This window comes from Mustela nivalis (genome assembly GCF_964662115.1).
Source record: "Mustela nivalis genome assembly, chromosome: 1".
Classification (NCBI taxonomy): Eukaryota; Metazoa; Chordata; class Mammalia; order Carnivora; family Mustelidae; genus Mustela; species Mustela nivalis.
Window position 1 is genome coordinate 207,895,321 of NC_139020.1, and position 17,004 is coordinate 207,912,324.

General features: G+C 59.8%; 1 protein-coding gene across 1 annotated transcript; it reads left to right on the forward strand.

Moving 5' to 3' along the window:
* The first annotated feature begins 34 nt into the window (after positions 1–34).
* On the forward strand, positions 35–16,070 carry ZNF653 (zinc finger protein 653). The gene is made up of 9 exons (XM_082730788.1): positions 35–349; positions 6,903–6,946; positions 8,949–9,164; positions 12,384–13,001; positions 13,157–13,337; positions 13,439–13,550; positions 14,639–14,753; positions 15,332–15,431; positions 15,640–16,070. The coding sequence occupies exons 1-9, from the start codon at positions 51–53 to the stop codon at positions 15,815–15,817; spliced, it is 1,863 nt and encodes a 620-aa protein (XP_082586914.1). The 5' UTR covers positions 35–50; the 3' UTR covers positions 15,818–16,070.
* Positions 16,071–17,004: the final 934 nt, after the last annotated feature.

Genomic DNA, 17,004 nt, shown 5'->3' on the forward strand with positions numbered 1-17,004 from the left:
TCCGGCCGGGCTCCTAACAACGGGGGAGGTTGGTAACCAGGGAGGGGGGGATGGCGGAGCGGGTGCCGGAGCCCGAGGCGGAGGCGGAGGCTGAGGCGGGCGCAGGCGGGGAGGCGGCGGCCGAGGAGGGCGCGGCGGGCCGCAAGGCGCGGGGTCGGCCGCGGCTCACGGAGTCCGACCGAGCCCGGCGGCGGCTCGAGTCCCGGAAGAAGTACGACGTGCGGCGTGTGTACCTGGGCGAGGCGCACGGGCCCTGGGTGGACCTGCGGCGCCGCAGCGGCTGGAGCGACGCCAAGCTCGCAGCCTATCTCATCTCGCTGGAGCGCGGCCAGCGTAGCGGCCGCCACGGGTGAGGGGGCCCGGCCAGAGGGAGGGAGGGAGAGAGCGAGGGAGGAGACGCCCCCATCCCTGCCAAGCCTGGTCCCGCCCCCTCTGCCCCCGGCCCCGCCCCCGGCACCTGTGAGCCCCGCCCAGTGGCCGGGCCGCCGGCCTGGGTCTCCTACCGCCGGTACTGGGACGCGCCTGGCTCGCGGCCACGCCTCCCGGCTTTCCAACTGTCCAATCCTAGGATGCGCCCAGCCTCTCGACCCGCCTCTTAGTACTTTTCCCCGCCCACCAGATTTCTGGCTGCCCAATCCTAGTGCCGGCCCCACCTCCAAGCATTCTAACTACCTAGTCCCTGGAGGGGCGGCCCCGCCTCCTGAGGCCTTAACGTCCCTTCTTCCTTGCTGGGCCTTGGGATCTCAAATGCCTCATCTTCTAAAACCCCTACTGTGCAGGCTGGGGCTGTGACTGGATACACTGGGCAACGCAGCCCTGTCCCTCATGAGGTTCTGGCACTCCATCTGGGGTTCTGTGCCTCCCCATTCCCACGACCCTTCACCTCAGACATAGAAAGACTCCTCTCCATCCAGATCGCATTCCTTTAAACCTCTTGGCTCCTGGGGAACACCTTAGCCCATGGAGACTCAGGTGAAGAGGAAGTCCCAAGTTAGCTGCTCGGGTAGAAGGCAGGCCTTTGCAAGAGTCTCAGTCTTGAGAATGAGGAATGTGGATGCAATTCTTCCTTCCTGCCTAATAGGTTGGCGTGACAATTAAATGAGTTAAAATACAGCAGAAGGCTTAGAACGTGGTTGGCACGAGGTGAGCACTCCAAGTATTAGTTGTAATGATGATATTTGTTCTCTGTCGCAATGCTGCGACAGTATCCTCCTTGTGCCCTGGTTTTTATTTGCACACATTGCACATTGGCATGTTCCTCTGGGGGGAGATTCTAAGGGTCAAGGATCAACCAGATCCTTCTGAATTGCACTACCACCTCCCTGCGGTGGCAGGCTGGCTTATATGCCCAAGAGTAAATCAGGAAATGCTGGGCATTTTAAAAACTCAAGTTAGTGTTCCATTATTGGAGTTTCTTTTCTTTTTTCTAGACAGTGCAAGTGGGGATGGTGGAGGGTGAAGGGAGAGCAGAGTGAGAAGGAGAAAGAATCTTAAGCAGGCTCCACACCCAGTGCAGCGTGGAACCTGTCAGGGGGCTCTGTCTTACAGCCCTGAGATCATGACCTGAGCTGAAATCAGTAGTCCCACACCTAACTGATTGAGCCACCCAGACACCCCCACACACACATTAGTGGAGTTACTGATTCAGTTAATCTGGGTAGAGTTGCAGACCTTTGCTTTTTTTCTGCAAAGCTGCCAGGCAGACATTATGTGCAGCTGGAGTTAAGAACCACTGGCCAGAGGGAGCTCCTGGAGGTCCCTAAGCTGAAAGTGGTATTTTCATTTTTAAAAATATATATATTTATTTATTTAACAAAGAAGAGGGGAAGCAGGCTCCCCGCCGAGCAGAGAGCCCGATGCGGGGCTCAATCCAAGGACTCTGAGACCATGACCTGAGCCAAAGGTAGAGGCTTAACCCACTGAGCCACCCAGTTGCTCCTGAAAGTGGTACTTTCAGAAGCTCAGTTTGTGTAATCCTGCAAGACTGGGGCCAGGACACTGAGACAGCCCAGGCCATACATGGCAATAACTGGGCCCCAGGACACATGGGTAGTCGGGAAAATACAAACCCTGAATGAGGGGTCTCGGTGGGAAATGGACATAACCAGAGATAGGGGGTCACTTATTTCAACTCTTCAATTATTTGTACCTGTCTTGTCCCTGGAAGATTTCAGTTCAAGACTATGTGCAACTTGGACCAGAAGACAGAAATGAAAAGTGGGATGAAAAGAGAAAAGAGAGGTGCTGGGTGGCTCAGTAAGTTGGGCCTCTGCCTTAGGCTCCGGTTGTCATCTGGGGTCCCAGGATCAGGCCTGCCTCGAGCTCTCTGCTTGGCGGGGAGCCTGCCTCTCCCTCTGCCTCTACCCCTCCCCACTGCTTGTGCCTGCACTCTCTGTCAAATAAATAAATAAAACTTAAAAAGAAAAGATAAAGGAAAAGGAGGGACATGGTGGGGCCAGGATCTGTGCTATTGGATTGAAACATAAGTCACAGGGGACATGGCAAGGGCAGTTTTGTGGCATAGTGAATTAAAAACCCAACCAGAGGGGTTCAAAAGACATGACAACGTGGGAACAGAGAATGGGCCATAAATTTGCCTCAGAAGCATCCTAGCAGCCAGTGGGAAAAGGGAAACAATGGCCAATAGTAGGGTTTCCGGTACCCATTTGTTTAGGGAACGCTTCATCAGCACCCACTGTGTGCCAGGCACTGGCGTGAGTGCTGACGGTGCAGCAGGAAACAGCACAGAAAGTCACTGACTTACAGAGTCGCCATTTTAGAGGCCAGAGGGCGGAGGCTTGTCCACTGTGCAAAGGCTTGTCCGCTGTATTACTTTACATTTACTATTATTTATGATCATGAATAAATTACATGTGAGAGATTGATGGGGCTATGTAAAGAAAAAAAGTGAAATAGGGAAAGAGGAATCAGGAGGGGGTGCTGGAGGTTTAAATGGTGTGTTAGGGTGGGCTGCAGTGAGAAGATAGCACCCAGGATACAGACCTGAACGAGGCGGGGAAAGCCATGCAGATAACTGCAGGAAGAGTGTTTGAGGAAGAAGGAGTGGCAGGTGCAAAGGCCCTGAGGCAGAGCCCAGCCTGGTGTGTACATGAGGCAGTGAGGAGACCCATGTGGCTGGAGCACAGTGAAAGGATGAAGAGTGGGAAAAGACGAGGACAGGAAGGTGACAGGAACTTACAGACTGCATGGAGGACTCTGGTTTTTCCTCCCAGTTAAGTGGGAGGCCTGATAGGATTTTTTTTCTTTGCTTTTTTTAAGTACAGAATTTCAGACAGAGAGGTCCCACACCTGGCTTATATTTTAACAGAAGCACTCTCCAGGGTATGCGTGGCAGGAGGATTGGGTGAGGGTTGCCCCGAAACAAGGTTGACTAAGAGCTGGCAGTCTTTGATGCTGGTGATGGTCTCTAGGAGGTTCACTCTTCTCTCTAGCTTTGTATGTGTTTGAGTTTTTCCTTTTACATCTTACAATGTTAACAAGAAAATCAGAAGAAGCACACGGACTCCGATGTTGAGGCTCTGGGAGGGGAGGGCCAGAGCTGGCAGACGGGGAGGGAGCTGACTGCACCGGTCCAGGTGAGTGAGGCAGGGCCGTGCAGAAGTGGGGAGAAGTGGCTGAAATCAGGGCCAGCAGGGTTTGCTGTTGGGTGTGGATATGAGAAACGATGACCCCCAGGTTTGGACTTGAGCACCTGGAAGGTTGCAGGGGCCGGTAACAGAGAAGGGACAGGTCGGGGGACAATACAACAGCTCACGTGTGTGATGTCTGAGAAACCCCTACATGTAGTGCTGGGGAGGTATGCTGGTGGCGGTGTGGTCAGGAGAGGGCCAGGTGGGAGATCCGGGTTTGGGGGTCACCAGGCCAGTGATGGTACAGTGCCAGAGGTTGCTAAGGGGGTGCAGGTACACACACAGGTCTGAGCCCGGCACTCGCTCTCTGTGATCAGAGAAGTCAGGGAGACAAGGGAGAAGCAGCAGCCAGGAGGCTGGTGCAGAACTTTCTGGGCCAGCGTCCTGGAGGCCGAGGGAAGGACCTGCGGTCTGACACTGCTGGGCCGAGGGAGGCAGCCACCACCCCCAGGGTCTGGAACGGGACAGTTTGTGGTGGAGAAGACCCTGACTCGAGGGGCTCAGGAGAGACGCAGGAGAAGACAGGGAGACTGCACACACGTATAGACAGCTCCGAGGGAGTGGGGAGAGGAATGAGCAGGACTTGGCAGGGAAGGGGCTCCAGATTATTTAAATCCAGTGTAGGACTGGTGGTGTGTTGGGACACTTGGCGGGGATGAGGGAGTCGAGCATGAAAGCAAATGGCAGAGGAGAGCGAAGGAGAGCTGTTGGGCACCCTTTGGGGGCTGGCCACTGCGGGGAAAGCAGAGCCCCAAGGAAGCCCCAGAAGCTGCTGCCCTCCAACAGGGCGATGTGTAAGGGCTGGAACCCGGAGAAGTGGACAGGGGGAGGGAAGGCGGTTTGAGGTCTGGCCTCGTTTAATCGCCACAGCGACTCCGTGTGGGAGGCACGGCTGTTTTCCCCACTTCGCAGGTGAGGACACTGAGGCTCAGAGGGGACAAGACCTGCTCGAGGTCACACAGCTAGTCAAGAGCAGAGAGGAGACTTGAACTTGGATCTGAGGCACCCAGCCGGTCCCCAGCACCAAGCGCCGTTCCCAGTCATGGCAAGGGTCTGAGCGCACAGAGGCGGCCGCGGGTGTTTGCACTTGGCCAGCCTGCCCCTCCGAGGGAAGGAGAGAGCTGTGGGCGGGGATGGAAGCATCTGGGATGGGGGCGGCCGGAGACCTGGACGAGGGCAGAGCCAGGGGCAGAGGAGCCAGGGGAACTGTCTTGGGACCAGACTCACACCCAGGACAGGTGTGATCAGCCTGGACAGGTGGGGTAGATGGTGAAGCTTGTCAGCTTCACCTGACAAGCCCCTGGACTGCCTGTCAGGGTGATTTGTGTGGAAAGCACAGTCTGGGCCATAGCGGGGAGGCCAGCGTTCCAGGGCCGGGCTCTGTGAGAACATCAGTAATGGCAGTGATCATCTCTACCACTTGCTGAGCAGTTACTTAGTCCCCGGGGCCATGCTAAGCTCTTGCAGTGCGTATAACCTCATGCCAGGCCCACAAGAAAGGGACAGTTATGATCCCACGCTACAGATGGGGAACTGAGGCATGGGGAGACAAGGTCACCCAGGGTCTCAGGGCCTCCTGCTGCAGCATAGAAAAGGAAGGATGAGGGGCATCTGGCTGGTTCAGTTGGAAGAGCACGCGAACCTTCATCTCGGGCTCATGAGTTCAAGCCCCACGTTGGGTGCAGAGATTACTTATTTATTTTTTTAAGATTTTTTTATTTATTTGAGGGCAAGAGAGAAAGAGAGTGCAAGTGGGGGGAGGGGCAGAAGGAGGAGACAGAGAATCTTAAGCAGACTCCCTGCTGAGCGATCTCATACCCCTGAGCCCAGAGCTGAGATCCAGAGTCAGACGCTTAACCCACGGAGCCACCCAGGTACCCCGGTGTAGAGATTACTTAAATAAATTAATTTTATTTTATTTTTTTTAAAAAAAAAGGAAGGATGAGGGAGAAGCCAGAGCAGGTGGGCAGATCCAGAAGCGTGGTGTCAGGAAGGCAGAGGGAGCCCAAGCGAATGCGGGAGGACTAACTCCAAAACACCTGCCCTCAGCACACGTAGAGCCAGTGCTGGGCCACAGTACGGGGTCAGGATCCCACCTAGTGGTTCTGGTGGCCATCTGGGGGGTGGGAATCCTTGGCGGGCCCCCAATGCTTAGGCCTCGGTCATGGCAGCACATGGTCAGGGTGTCACACTCCGGCCAAAGTGGGGAAGGCCCCAGAAGCTGGTGACATGGTGACCAGAGCATGTGGGCCCGAGCTGGCTGCAGGGGCGGCACTGATGGAGGGGGCAGCACCTTGGGTGGGGGCCCACATAGAGCCTGCAGTGAGGGCCAGGGGCAGGGTCTTTAGCAGGGCCAGCCCTCCTGGCTTGGCCTGATGGTCTCTGCAGGGATCTCAGCCAGCCTGAGGGGCGGGAGCTGCTGGGCCCTAGATAGGGCCAACTCCATGAATGTCCTTTTGTTACAGAATAAACGACCACGAACCTAGTGGCTTAAAACCACACGAATTATCTCACATTTCTGTGGGTCAGGACTCTAGCAGGTGTAGGCTGGATCTTTTGCTCAAGGTCTCACAGGGCTGCAACAAGGCTTTCAGCTGGCCGCATCTTCATCCGGAGGCTCAGCTAGGGAAGGAGTGGCTTCCAGACTCCCTCGGAGCGTTGGCAGAATTCATTCCCCCCTGCATTGTACAGCTGAGGTCCCCACAGCCTTGAGGCCGTCTACCAGGATTGCTGTCAGCTCCCAGAGGCCGTTCTCAGGTCCCAGCCCCTCATAGGCCATTCCTATCCTCATACTCAAGGGCTCCCCTGTTTAGGCCAGGCCCACCTTGGAAAGCTGCCTCCCGATTCATTCCAAGTTACCTAGGCACAGGAGTGGTATCCCAGCATATTGTCAGGCCGCCCCACTCATGAGGAGAGGATTACAGTGTGTGACCCGGGGGTAGGAATCATGGGGCCAGTGTAGAATTCTGCCTGCCACACTGACTTTCTGTTACCCTTTTCTGAGTTCTCCACTCCCTGGCCACAGGCCCCTGGGCAGGCAGCCTCACTGCTCAGCCTCATTTTCCCACTTGGTGAAATGGATGGCGATGCTAGACCACAGTCTCAGGGCTGGTGTCCGTGGAGGAGAGAGGCCACATGCAGACCCCGGGGAAACAGGACAACAGCTACAATTCGGCCTTGGAGCAGGGTGCCGTCACTGGCTCAGCGTCAGCCATGCCCTGTGTTCACTTCCCCTGCCTCTCTCTCTTACAGGAAGCCGTGGGAGCAGGTCCCCAAAAAGCCAAAGCGGAAGAAAAGTAAGTGGGGGTGCAGCCAGCAGGGAGGGGATGGGTGTTGGGAGCAAGTGGCTTTGTTGTTCGTTCCCTCAGTCATTGTCAGGCCCCATCTGTGGAGCGCCTGCACGGGACAGTGCTGAGTGGACCGGCCCAGACGCAGCCCTGCCCTCCCAGAGCCCATGGTCTCAGGGGAAGACAAGGGACAGGCCCAGCAGGGCCGTGGCAAGGAATTAGGGACACTGGGGGCCCAGAGGAAGGGCCTGACCCAGCTGGGCCTGCGGAGAGCTTGGGGACAGGGGCAGGAAGGGGACCGGCACCTGTGCTATGCCCAGTGGGGGTACCCCACCCCCCCATCTCATACATAAAAGGCCAAGCCCCCACCCCACGCTGCACAGCTGACAAGGAGCCAGGCCAGAGCACACATCCATGTCACCCGAGCCGTCCCCTTAGCTCCTGCACTGTCCTGCCTGATGCGTGGGAGTCACCCAGGGAAGAGCTGGACAGGGCAGAGGGAACAGCTTGTGTGGGGGCCTTAAGAGCACGTCACGTGCCAAGCTGAGAGGATCAGGGCGCGAGCAGTCGGAGTGGAGGCCTGCCACGCGTCCCGCCTACCCCCGGGCCGCAACCTCTGAGCCCCCGCTCTGTGGATCTCAGGCCTTGTCCAGCAGGGTGAGGGCCAGCAGTCTGGGAGCAGCCATCAGGTGGCCGTGAGTCCTGTCCCTTCTCACAGTTGTCAGAAGCAAGGGCCGAGCTAAACCTGTGGCCTCCAAGTCCCAAAGGGGTGAGGAGGGAGATAAGGAGACAAGTGCGGTGTGGAGGGGCAGCTAGGGGCGGGGTCCCTCTTGTCCCCACGGTCATCACGGAGCTGAAGTCCCCAGACAACATCCCTAGGCCCCAGGACCCTTCTGGGCACCCTCCTCATCTCCCAAGCTGGAGCATCATTAGACAAATGACAGGTTCCATTTCTTGAGCATTCAGAGTGTACCCAGCCCCGTCCCATGCCCTGTCCTTGTCTTCCCTGCCTCCCCTCTGGCAGCCCACAAGGAGTGGGGACGGTTACTCACCCCCGGCCCAGAGGAGGCAGCTGAGGTTCAGAGAAGCTGGATCCACCTGGCTACAAAGTGGCAGTCAGAGTTTGAACCCCGCAGTCAGGCTCCACTGGGCCCACCTCCTTGAAGCATCAACTCATCCAGCAAGCCGTCCTGCCAGGCCCTGCGTGGGCACTGGGGACACAAGAGGAGCAGCAGACAGGTGTCCCCGCCCTTGGGGAGCTGGCACTCTAGCAGGGAAGACAGAAACACAGATGGGATCTGGGTACTACCTGGAAAAAAAAAAAAGAAGAGCAAGTCAGGTCAGCTAGAAGGACACTGGGGAGGGGACAGGAGACTGAAGGAAAGACCTGAGTGAAGGGGAAAAGGCAAGGCCATCATCTGGAAGGAGACACAGTCCGCGCAAAGGCCCTGAGGCAGGGCAATACCTGGGAGGAAGCCATGAGGCTGGGATGCAGTGATCGAGGAGAAAGGCAGAGCAGGGCTTGGTGGCTCTGGGGAGGACTTTGCCTTTTACCCCCAGCCAGGTAGGAGCCCTGGTGGCTTCTGGGCTGAGGAGGGCATGACCAGACTCAAGCGTTTGCAGCAGGTGCCCTCTGCTGCAGACCGAGTAGACTGGTAGTGGGACAAATGTAGGAGCAGAGAGACGCGGGCAGAGGGGACTCAGCGGGTCCAGGCCAGAGTCTCTTCATAGCAAGCAGCCGCTGACCACCTATCACATGCCGGGCTCCACAGTTCATGTGGTTTCCCTTACAGTGAGGACCCTGTGGCCTGTCTCCATTCTCACCAGCGCAGACCTCACCTCGCAGAGCCTGTTTCTTCATCTGCAGATGGGGGACAGGCCTGGACAGGGTGCAGGAAGGTGTCTCACCGCCCGGGGAGCCAGAAGGCCAGGGCATCCTGGGGCTCTGGATGGGTAGGCAGGGGGCTGGCGATCACTGTCCCTGACCCTGCGCCCCGCCCTGTGTGTGCAGGGAGGCGACGCAACGTGAACTGCCTAAAGAACGTGGTGATCTGGTATGAGGACCACAAGCACCGCTGCCCATATGAGCCGCACCTGGCCGAGCTGGACCCCACCTTTGGCCTGTACACCACGGCCGTGTGGCAGTGCGAGGCCGGCCACCGCTACTTCCAGGACCTGCACTCGCCCCTGAAGCCCCTCAGCGAGTCAGACCCCGACAGTGACAAAGGTGGGTCCGAGGGGCGAGGGCTCCACGGCTCCTCTGGGGCCGCGTGGCCCGGGACTCCCTGCCCTCGTGATCTCGTCGGCCTGGAAGCAGTTGAGCGAGGAGGCCAGCGCTGGCTGGGCCAGGGACGGCGCCGCGGCCCCGCAGGCTGGCCTGCCATCTTCCAAGTCCTTCTGGGGCTGAGAGGCAGTGGCCCCCATTTCCCAGAGGGACAGCTGTGACAGCTTGGCCCACCTGTGCCCGAGGCCAGCCGGGCTGGAGGTCAGGAAACCTGGCTCCGTGGCTGGAGGGAGGGGTGGGTGCTGGGCGTCCTCAGGCTCCGCAGCTCTCCTGGCCTCTGCCTCCTCCTCTGTCTTCCCTGGCCCTTTCCCTTTCGGGTCTGGGCTGTCTCCAGCCTCAACCTCTTCCCCTCTCTGCCCTGCGCTCCTCCTTCCTCCCCATTCTCTGTTCGTGAGCTCTCTCTCGTCCCCCCGCCCCTGCTCACTCTTCTGTTTCATCCTCTGCCTTCTGTCTCCTGCCTTCTCCCTGCCCCCACCGGTCTCCCCCACACTCCACTCCCTTCCCCCCCGGTCCGTCTCTCCCTGCTCTGCCCCTGCCCCTCATCTGCCACCCCATGTGGGTCACATGTCCTGAGCAAGCAGCCGGACCAGGAGGGACTCAGTTCCCGAGGCCCAGTTGGCCCTGGTGGGGGAGCAGAGGAGGCGCGGCGGGTGGCCTCAGGATCTCGGCTTCAGCTGCGAGAAGGAGCCACGGGGCCGCTGCCAGGTGCCCTGCCGGGGCCGAGGGTGAGGTCAGTTGCCAGGGCTGAGCCTGCGCTGGCAGGAATCACAGAGCAGGTGGCATCCCAGCTGGCCAAGGGGAAGCCGTGGGCGAGAGCTGTTCCAGGTGGGCCCCCCGGCCAACGGCCATCCCATTTGTGTCAGCCAGAGCCCACCGTGCGGGCGGCCCCTCGTCAGTCCTCTCCCCGCTCCAGGTACCCCCCCCCCCGCCCCCGCCAACTTAACCCACCCTGAGTCTTCCCTATAGCTCTTCTGTCAGCGCCCCTTGGCTACAGTAGGGAAAACCAAGGCCCTGGGACGAACTGTGACTGACCCTCCTGGTGATGGGTCCGCTGGGCTGGGGATGGCACCCAGAGGAGCCCCCTTGGACCCCTACTCAACTGTGACACCGGTGGCTGGGGCATCTGGCTCTCAGGAGCGAACGCTGGGATCTACAGTCGGGGGGTTCCGCTGCCGGGACGGGGAGGGGCTGTGTCCCCTGTCCCAGTCCGGTTCCCTCAGCAGCTCCCTTACCAGCTCTCTGCCTGGGGTACCTGCTTCTCACTAAGTAGGCGCACCTCCTGCCGGCACTGTGAGAGGCTATTTCTGTGATTCAGGCCATGATCACCCGGTAAGAAGCGCAGTCTGGCCCCTCACAGTCCGAAGCTACAGCTGGGGAGGCAGGCGAACCCCTAGGCTGTCCCCCTGCAGCTCACTGGGTGACTGCCCCCTGCTTCACGGTGGAGCCCAGGGACTCAACTCACCCTGCAGATTACAGGGTGTTGCAAGGAGGGGCCGATTCCCCTACCCTACCCCTGCTGCCATCTGGGGGCCTTGAGTCAGGGATAGGGCATTACGATAAGAAGAATAATAGAAAACATTGGTAGGGTGCTTACTCAGAGCCTGGTACTGTCCTAGGCCCTTTACACATATTTCCTCATTACTCCAAACAGCCCCTGGGGAAGGTACCAACTTATCCTCAGGCCCAGAGAGGTTACATAAGGCCCCCACATCACACAGCGGGTAGGGGGAGCACCAAGATCCCAGCCCCGAAGTCTGGCCCCAGAGTATGTATGCCCCATGTGACCTTCTGGGAGGGTAGGACGCGCGGTCCCCAGACACTGTGCCCTGAGTCTGTCATGCGTGTGTAACCGAGGGTCAGCCCTTGATTTTTCTGTCCCCTTTTCTCTCCATGAGTGGACTTTAGCATGAAATAGCCTGGGCGAAATGTGGGTCTCCTTGACCTCCATCACAACATCAGGCTGAGATTCATTCGTTTTTACAACCATGTGCTCAGTGTGCACCAGGCGGCCTTCTGGGCCCTGGGGCCTGTGCCTAGGGGCCCCCCCCCCATCCTTGTAGAGCTTATGATCTTGAGGGGAAGCAGAGAAGAAACAAGATAAACAATTAAAATCTAGAGAATAGTGGAGAGTGGTATTTCGGAGGAAAATCAGGGAGAGAAAGAATGCTACCTGAGATAAGACGGTCAGAGGCTCCCGTGAATGAACAGCATTTCAGGAAAGGGTCTGATAGAGGTGAGGGAGAAAGCCCCTGTAGGTGTCCGAGAGAAGAGTGTTCAGGCAGAGCAAACAGCAAGTGCAAAGGGCCTGAGGCCGGAGCCTGCCTAGTATTCCTAAATACGAGGATGTAGTGCCAGTGGGGTTTGCTGACAAACTGAAAGTGGCTGTGAGAGAAAGAGAAGTCAGGGGCAGCCCTCGGACTTGGCTTGGCCTGAGCGCCTGGAAGGACAGAGCCGCCATCAACCCCTGAGACAGGGATGTCTGCGAAGGGTGTGGGCTTTTTCTTAGGGAAGATTCAGAGCCCAGAATTACTGAGTGGACTCTCAGGTGGCTGTGAGACTCCCCGCCCCCACCGGGGGCAGCAGAAGAGGCAGTGGGAGGTAAGAGCCCCCAACCCCACAGGAGGTCCAGGCCGAAGCTGTCCACATGGAGACATGGGGTATGGGTAAGGACAGTGTAATGAAAATCCGCATTTGACCTCTCTCCCTGGTTCCTGGCACAGAGCTCCTAAAACCCTTGGAATTTCCCGAGTGATGGGAATGTTCTTCCTTGTTCGTCACGAGCCCCTTTCATAAGGGGCCCCTTTGGAACACACCTGAGTCTGTGCTAATCTTGGTGACTCAGGCAGGGACCCCTAGACAGCTTCAGGACGGGGGCTGGTCACTAAAGACACATGATTAGTGGGGGGGGGGGGGAGTCTCTCAACCCAAGTCTGACCCGATAGGGCCACCAGAGAGGGGCCAGAAACCCAGAATTCGGGTCTGAGGCTGAGGAAGGAGAACGTCTCTGAGGAGCAGGGGTGGTCGGGGCACAAGGGGGACTAAGAAATGAGAGAGGTTTGTGGCTCTGAGGGTTCGCCGTGCCCAGCCCCCAGCAAGCCCTCGACAGATACTGTTGCCGTCACTGTTGCTATCGTGACCGTCCCCTTTCCTCTGTCACCACAGTGGGCAATGGCCTGGCGGCTGGCAGCTCCGACTCTTCCAGCTCTGGCTCGGGCTCCGACTCCGAGGAGCCCCCTGAGGGCCAGCCGGCCAAGGTGGCGGCTGCGGCGGCAGCAGCGGCAGTCACCCCCACTAGCCCGGCAGGCAGCAGCGGGCTCATCACGCAGGAAGGTGTGCACATCCCCTTCGACGTCCACCACGTGGAGAGCCTGGCTGAGCAGGGCACCCCGCTGTGCCCCAACCCAGCAGGCAGCGGGCCTGAGGCCCTGGAGACGGTGGTGTGCGTGCCGGTGCCCGTACAAGTGGGCCCGGGTCCTGGCACCCTCTTTGAGAACATGCCCCAGGAGGCCCTGGGCGAGGTGGTAGCCAGCTGTCCCATGCCGGGCATGGTGCCTGGCTCGCAGGTGATCATCATCGCCGGCCCCGGCTACGATGCCCTCACAGCTGAGGGCATCCACCTCAACGTGGCAGCAGGCAGCGGTGCCCCCACTGGGGGTCTGGGGGATGAGGTGCCCTGCGCGGTGATGGAGGGCGTGGCGGCCTATACCCAGACGGAGCCCGAGGGCAGCCAGCCCAGCACCACAGACCCTGCCGCCTTGGCAGGCATCGAGACCAAGAAAGGTCTGGCGGGGCCAGGAGGGGGGCCGTGCTGGTCCAGGGAGGGCTGCTGGGGTCTCTGGCAGGGGTTGGGGTGAAGGGAGGGAGGGGTGGCCCTGGATCCAACTTCACCACGCAAGTCCCCCCCACGGACACCCGCCCCGTGTCCGCCCCCGTAGAGAAGGAGGACTTGTACATGCTTAAGAAGGAGGAGAAGGAGGAGCCTGTAGCCCCGGAGCTGGCGGAGCTGGCGGCCACGGTACCTGAGAGCACGGAACCGGAAGCAGAGGTGGGCGGGGAGGAGCCGGACGGCAGTGACATGTCCGCCATCATCTACGAGATCCCCAAGGAGCCTGAGAAGTGGGTGCCTGGGCAGCGGGGGGCTGGGACGAGGAGCAAGCCACGGGCCCATAGCCAGCCTGGTGTGACAGCTCTAACGCCACGGGCCCCTTCCCCTCCAGGAGGCGGCGGAGCAAGCGGACTCGGGTGATGGACGCCGACGGTCTGCTGGAGATGTTCCACTGCCCCTACGAGGGCTGCAGCCAGGTCTACGTGGCCCTCAGCAGTTTCCAGGTGAGACCACTGGCCCAGCAGGCTGAGCAGGGCCTGCTTCCTTTTCCCGCCGCCTGTGTGCAGGCATCTGAGCAGTGTGGCTCACAGATGGTCCCTCATGGCCCCGCCAGGTGCCACTGGCCTGCTTCCCACATGCCCACCTCTCAGTAGCTTCTCACTGACCCTGCCTTGGCCACAGGGTGCCAGGTGTCACCTTGCTGCCTCCCCTTCCTGCTCTCCAGTGCCTTTGTCCTGCCTTCTAGTCAGCCTGGACTCAGCCTGCTTTTGCCCCAGCCACCTTCTTGGCTCCGGATGCTTCTTCTCTGGACTTGGCTCGGGAGGCGCCTCCACCAGGAAGTCCTCCCTATTCCCCCCAGGTCTAGTGGGGTCTGCAAGCCCCAGGTCACCATACCATCAGGACGTCCCTGTAGTTTGTCCCCAGGAGGCTGGATGGGATGCCCCAAGGGCAGAGACTGTCCTGTCACATTCCCATCTGTGGCAGGAGGTGGCACCAGTAGGCCTTTGAATTTGCCCGGTCTCATTTTCTAGCATTGTGTTGAGCATATATCGGGTGCCAGGCCTAGAGCTGGGCCCTAGAGCTACAGATGTGCTGGTGAGTGGAAGAATAAAAGAACAAAATAATGACTGAGGGGCCTGCCCGCCTGGACTGTGGGCACAGCACATCTCCATGGCAAAGCCTGCCTTGGGACTGAGAGCCCTGGAACCCAGGCCAGGCCTGCCACTGCCCACCCATGAGACATGGGCCAAAACCCTCTGCTCCTGGACCCTCATCTCCCCATCCATAAAACCGGGCCAATAGCAGGGCCCCACCTCACGCAAGGTTATGACGAGGCTGCCTGATGCCCCAGCCCAGGCCCTGGCTTTCAGCGGTGCCCAAGAAAGCTGTGGCTGATCCCAGTTGTGTCCCTGAGCCTTTGCTCAGAGCCAGGAGGCCCTTGCAAGGGCAATGGCAAGGGGCCCCCTCTTTGCTCCCCCAGAAAGCCTGGCCCCAGCCTGCCTCCCAGCTACGCTTGTCTGTCCCCATGTGGATAACCCTGGAGGTGGGCCCATGGCACCCACAGCCCCACTCCTGCCCCTCTTGCCTGCAGAACCATGTCAATCTGGTACATCGGAAAGGGAAGACCAAGGTGTGTCCACACCCTGGCTGTGGCAAGAAGTTCTATTTATCCAACCACCTGCGGCGACACATGATCATCCATTCAGGTCAGGCCCCCGGTGGCGCTGGCAGCAAGGGGCATAGGGTCATGGGCCTTGGATCTAGGGCGGGGCATGCGGGCTGGAACCCCAAGGAGCACTGGGTCCCCAGGCATAGGACTGTCCCCCTCCCTGGGACTGACCCCCTGCGCGCAGGCTGCTGACTCCGTGGGTAGCTGTGGTGCCTCTATTCAGCGGGAGGGCACGGCTTCAGGTTTTTCAAGAGGTGGGAACCGTGGATTTTTATGTGAAGTCACCCCGAAGTTCAAATATTGGGGTCAAATTCAGACCCACTTTGGCTTGACAGTTTGCACTTGGTGCCTCCTGGGAAGCCGAGCTCACATTTCAGCTCTGCCCCGGAGCCTTCCCCTACAGCCTCTGAGCCTCATCCCGGGTCGTGAGCTGCCCTCGTTATTAACCGCCCTTGTCATTAGATTCAGCAGTGGCTCCCAGAGTTTGTGGGATCTGGTGTCCCTGCGCCCGGAGGGCCGGGAGCCCGCCAGGGAAGCCGGTTTTGGCAGCGCGGCAGAGACATCCCGCAGCCCCTGCCCCCGACGGCCGCGCGCTCAGCCCCGCATCTCCCCCAGGTGTCCGTGAATTCACCTGCGAAACCTGCGGCAAGTCCTTCAAGAGGAAGAACCACCTAGAGGTACACCGACGCACGCACACCGGCGAGACGCCCCTGCAGTGAGTGACAGGGTTCCCCGTGAGGTTGATGGGGGTGCTGCGGGGGAGAGGAGAGGTCCTGGGCCTGTAGCCGCAGAGGGCGGGTCCACCCCTCGGGTTGGGGGTGGGGCGGGTGGCCGGGTGGGTCCTAGTGGCTTGGGCCCCACCCCCAATGCGGCCCCACCTCAGTCTGACCCCGCCCCCGGTGTCGCCCGCCGGCTCCCGGCAGGTGCGAGATCTGTGGCTACCAGTGCCGACAGCGTGCGTCGCTCAACTGGCACATGAAGAAGCACACGGCCGAGGTGCAGTACAACTTCACGTGCGAGCGCTGCGGGAAGCGCTTCGAGAAGCTGGACAGTGTCAAGTTTCACACGCTCAAAAGCCACCCGGACCACAAGCCAGCCTGATCCATCCAACCATTGATCGCCCTTATTTATTTGTCCGCTCGGACACGATGCCCGGGCTTGCCGGGGCCCGGACAAGCCGCGGGGGCCTCCGGGACCGCCGGCCGGAAGGAGGCGCCCCTGCCCTGCCCCAGGGCTGGGCCCCCCGGGGCTGGTCCCCCCTCAACCCCACTCTATCTCTGGAGGTGGTGCCTGGGGCTTGCACTGCTAGAACTGTGTCAGAGAGCAGAGCGAGATTAAAGAGCGAGAAAGGAGACGCCCTTCCCCTAGGCCTGGATGATTGGAGTGGGGTGGGCGGGCCCTTCCTTGTCTCTATCTTCATCCCTTCCAGAGCAAGGCCAAGCCAGGCGGTGATGACCCTACAAGCCAGAAGATGCCCTTTTCTTGACAGCTTCTGCTAGGCCTCAGCTATCTGGACCTGGCAGCTCCCAACACTCCCTGTCACAGGCCCACGGGTGGGAGGTTGGGAGCCTGGGAGGCCACTGGACATCTCCCAAGACTCAGGATCCTCATGCTTACTCCTAATTCTTCCCACGGAACGCACATTCCCCACCATCAGGGAGCTCAGAGACCGGTTGGGGAGATGTTCAGTAGATCTCTAAGTAAGATGTCTACAGCTGTGACAAGCGCCCTGCAGGAAATAGAGTGATGTTAGTTTCTGGCTGTTTAAGTCGGTGGTCAGGGTGGTCCTTTCTGAGATGGTGGCATTTGAGTGTAGACCAGAATGACAAAGAGGTTCCGTCCCTGAAGAAAGCTGGAGGAGGCAAATCCTAGGGCGAAGGAACAGCCAGTGCCAAAGCCCCAAGGTAGAACGGCTCGGCTTGTTCCTGGAACAGGAAGCCGCGGTGGGGAGGGAAGTTGGCAGCGACGGGGCGGCTGCCCTGGCCCCATTTCCCGGAGGAGGATGCTGAGGTCGCCGCCGCCTCCTGGTCGCTAGCAAGAGAAGCGGGGAGCGATACGAAGCCGGCGGCCGCCAGGTGGCGCGCAAGCTGCGTGGGCCCTGGTGGCTGCAGCCACGTGACCCCGGGGACCGCATCCGCGAGCCCGGGCACGTGCCCGAGGGAGCCCAGTGGCGCCACGCGCAGATTGGTCCCTTGGCTCCTCACCAGTCCGTGGGGGCGGGGCCGGAGCTAGGCTTCATTTTACACTTTGGACCAGGGGTTATCCCAACCAGGGATGGAAGTGTCGGC

Coding starts and splice junctions, on each gene's coding strand:
- ZNF653 (XM_082730788.1), top strand. CDS start 51: ATGGCGGAGCGGGTGCCGGAGCCCGAGGCGGAGGCGGAGGCTGAGGCG. Junction 13,338..13,438: donor ATCCCCAAGGAGCCTGAGAA/GTGGGTGCCTGG, acceptor CTTCCCCTCCAG/GAGGCGGCGGAGCAAGCGGA. Junction 13,551..14,638: donor TGGCCCTCAGCAGTTTCCAG/GTGAGACCACTG, acceptor TCTTGCCTGCAG/AACCATGTCAATCTGGTACA.